The sequence below is a fragment of the Chaetura pelagica genome, unplaced genomic scaffold (assembly GCF_000747805.2).
Source record: "Chaetura pelagica isolate M959 unplaced genomic scaffold, ChaPel_1.0 scaffold625, whole genome shotgun sequence".
Taxonomy (NCBI): domain Eukaryota; kingdom Metazoa; phylum Chordata; class Aves; order Apodiformes; family Apodidae; genus Chaetura; species Chaetura pelagica.
The window spans coordinates 255,050-257,584 of NW_009953499.1; the positions used below are offsets into that span (position 1 = coordinate 255,050).

The following is a 2,535-nucleotide window of genomic DNA, read 5'->3' on the forward strand; positions in this document are numbered from 1 at the left end:
GTGGCTCCTCTGGCCTCTCTCCAACAGCTCCATGTCCTTCTTGTGTTGGGGGCTCCAGAACTGGCCCCAGTTCTCTAGGTGGGGTCTCACCAGAGCAGAGCAGAGGGGACAATCCCCTCCCTGGCCCTGCTGGTGACTCAGCCCAGGCCAGGGATGGTTTCTGGGCTCCATCCCTCCCTGAGCCAGCCTGGAGTGTCAGTTTTGAGGCAGAAAGGAGGTGTTTGTGCCAGGGGTGGGGGTGGGAGGGTCTGACCTGGCGGAAGTAGCGGTTGCAGTTGATGTACTCCTTCTCGTGGCTGTCCTGCAGCTTGTTGTGCTTGATGTAGAGCCAGAGGGCCTGCATGATGCTGGCCCGGGTCTGGGTGTGCACCCCCAGCAGGCGAGCCAGGCGAGGGTCCAGTTTGTACTGGGGGGGCTGCAGGGATAAGGGGTGAGGGGGGGGTGACAGTGGGAAGGGCCCCACCCAGCCCTGGCATCACCAACTGGTGTCACCAACTGGTGTCACCAGGGGCTGGAACTCTCTGTGCTGCTTTTCCATCCCCACCAACCCCCCAAAAACACCTTCCAGGGCCCTGCCCCAGCCCCCCTGGGCCCCACCTGGTGATCCAGCATCAGCAGGAGGGTGCACTTGACATTGACATCACCAGGACGTTTCACTTGGAAACCATCAGTCTCCTGGGTCGTGGGGAGTCGGTGCCACTAGGAGAGACCCAGGGGACACTGCTCAGCCCCAGGAGCATGACAAGCCGCCTCCCAATGGGCTCTGGGGTGTGCAGAGCTGGTGGTGGGTGCAGGGACACGCAGCCTGGAGCCCCCCCTGGCAGTTCTGAGAGGTTGATCCCAGTGGGATTCAGCTGAGACACCACCCGGTCCCACCAGCCCAGAGCTGGGGGAGTTTGGGTGGGTTGGGGGGGTTGCAGCTCTGAGCACTTCATGCCAAAGGCTCAGACAGAGCCTGGGATCAATCCTGCCTGGGGCCCAGCAGGTGCTGGGCATCAGAACTGCTCCACCAACCAGCCCACGAGTGATGGGGACTCTCCCCACAGCCACAAGTGCCCCTCAGGAGCAGTGTGGGGTGGGTGCAGGGCCAGGCTGGTGCAGGCAGCAGCACCCCAAAAACACGGGTCTGATCCTGCTCAGGCAGTGCCAAAAGCCCCTCAGGACCTTCCAAGCCAACCAGGGCAGACCCTGCTGGGAAATCCAACCAGAGCCTTTCTGGGGCACTGCCACCCCTGCTGGGCCCCACTGTGAGCAAATCAGGGGGTCCTGGGGGGCTGCCCAGGCTGCAGCTCAGAGCTCAGCCCCAGCTCCAGGAAGGGGTTCAGAGCTGAGTCACAGCAGCCAGGGAGAACAGCCCTGACCTTGAGCAGGGAAAGCTCCAAGTGGTCCTGCTGTGGGGTCCCCAGGGAGGGCTCAGCCCTGCTCCCCAGCACCCAAAACCTCCCTCAGCCCTGCTCCCAGCACCCAAAACCTCCTCACTCAGCCCTGCTCCCAGCACCCAAAACCTCCTCACTCAGCCCTGCTCCCAGCACCCAACACCTCCATCAGCCCTGCTCAGAGCTGAGTCACAGCAGCCAGGGAGAACAGCCCTGACCTTGAGCAGGGAAAGCTCCAAGTGGTCCTGCTGTGGGGTCCCCAGGGAGGGCTCAGCCCTGCTCCCCAGCACCCAAAACCTCCTCCCTCAGCCCTGCTCCCCAGCACCCAAAACCTCCTCCCTCAGCCCTGCTCCCCAGCACCCAAAAAGCTCCTTGCTCAGCCCCTCCTTCAGTGGGATAGGCAATGGGCTGAGGGGCTGTGCCAGACCCACCTCCCCATTCCCACTGGGACACTGGCTGTTCCCTGGGGTGGATCCAGCCCCTCCCCAGAACCAGGAGCCTCCCATCTCACCTCCACCAGGTGGTTGTCTGGCCCGTACAGCTCTTTGTCCAGCTCAATGACCAGGCTCTTGAAAAAGGAAGAGAACTTCCTCTTCTGCTTGCTTGGCTGCAGGACACAGCAGGAGACACTTGGTTTGACACCAGCAGCCAGGAGGGGGCTGGTGTCCCCCAGCACCTCCTGAGCCAAGGGCCACATCCAGCCCTGCACCAGGAAACCAGCCCAACCCTCCTCCCCAGACCAGTCCATCCTTCCTCCCCATCCCATCCCATCCCATCCCATCCCATCCCATCCCATCCCAGTCCATCCCATCCCATCCCATCCCATCCCATCCCATCCCATCCCATCCCATCCCATCCCATCCCATCCCATCCCAGTCCTTACATCCTCCAGCAGTTTGCCCTCCACACGCAGCTCCCAGGAGGCCACACGTTCCCCACCTTCTCCTTCTTCTTTGGCTGGGGTGAAAGTGTTGGAGATGTAAATCCTCAGCTTCCTCTTTTGCTGTGGAACAGGGGAACAGAGAAGGGGATGCTTGGAGGGAGGTGGTTGGAGATGGCAGCACCCACCCCAAAACCCAGCCAGGAAGGCCAATGCCATCCTGGGGGCATCAGGAAGAGCGTGGCCAGCAGGTCAGGGAGGTTCTCCTGCCCCTCTGCT

At 62.3% G+C, this 2,535-nt stretch overlaps 1 protein-coding gene across 1 annotated transcript in view; it reads right to left on the bottom strand.

The window, feature by feature from the left end:
• Positions 1–2,535, bottom strand: part of SMARCD2 (SWI/SNF related, matrix associated, actin dependent regulator of chromatin, subfamily d, member 2) — an 8,524-nt gene that overhangs the window by 1,553 nt on the left and 4,436 nt on the right. The window contains exons 5-7 of the mRNA XM_009999338.1: positions 1,888–1,983; positions 598–699; positions 254–415 (exon numbers count right to left, since the gene is read on the bottom strand). Coding sequence (XP_009997640.1) covers positions 254–415; positions 598–699; positions 1,888–1,983 — 360 coding nt within the window. The remainder of the gene's footprint in view (positions 1–253; positions 416–597; positions 700–1,887; positions 1,984–2,535) is intronic.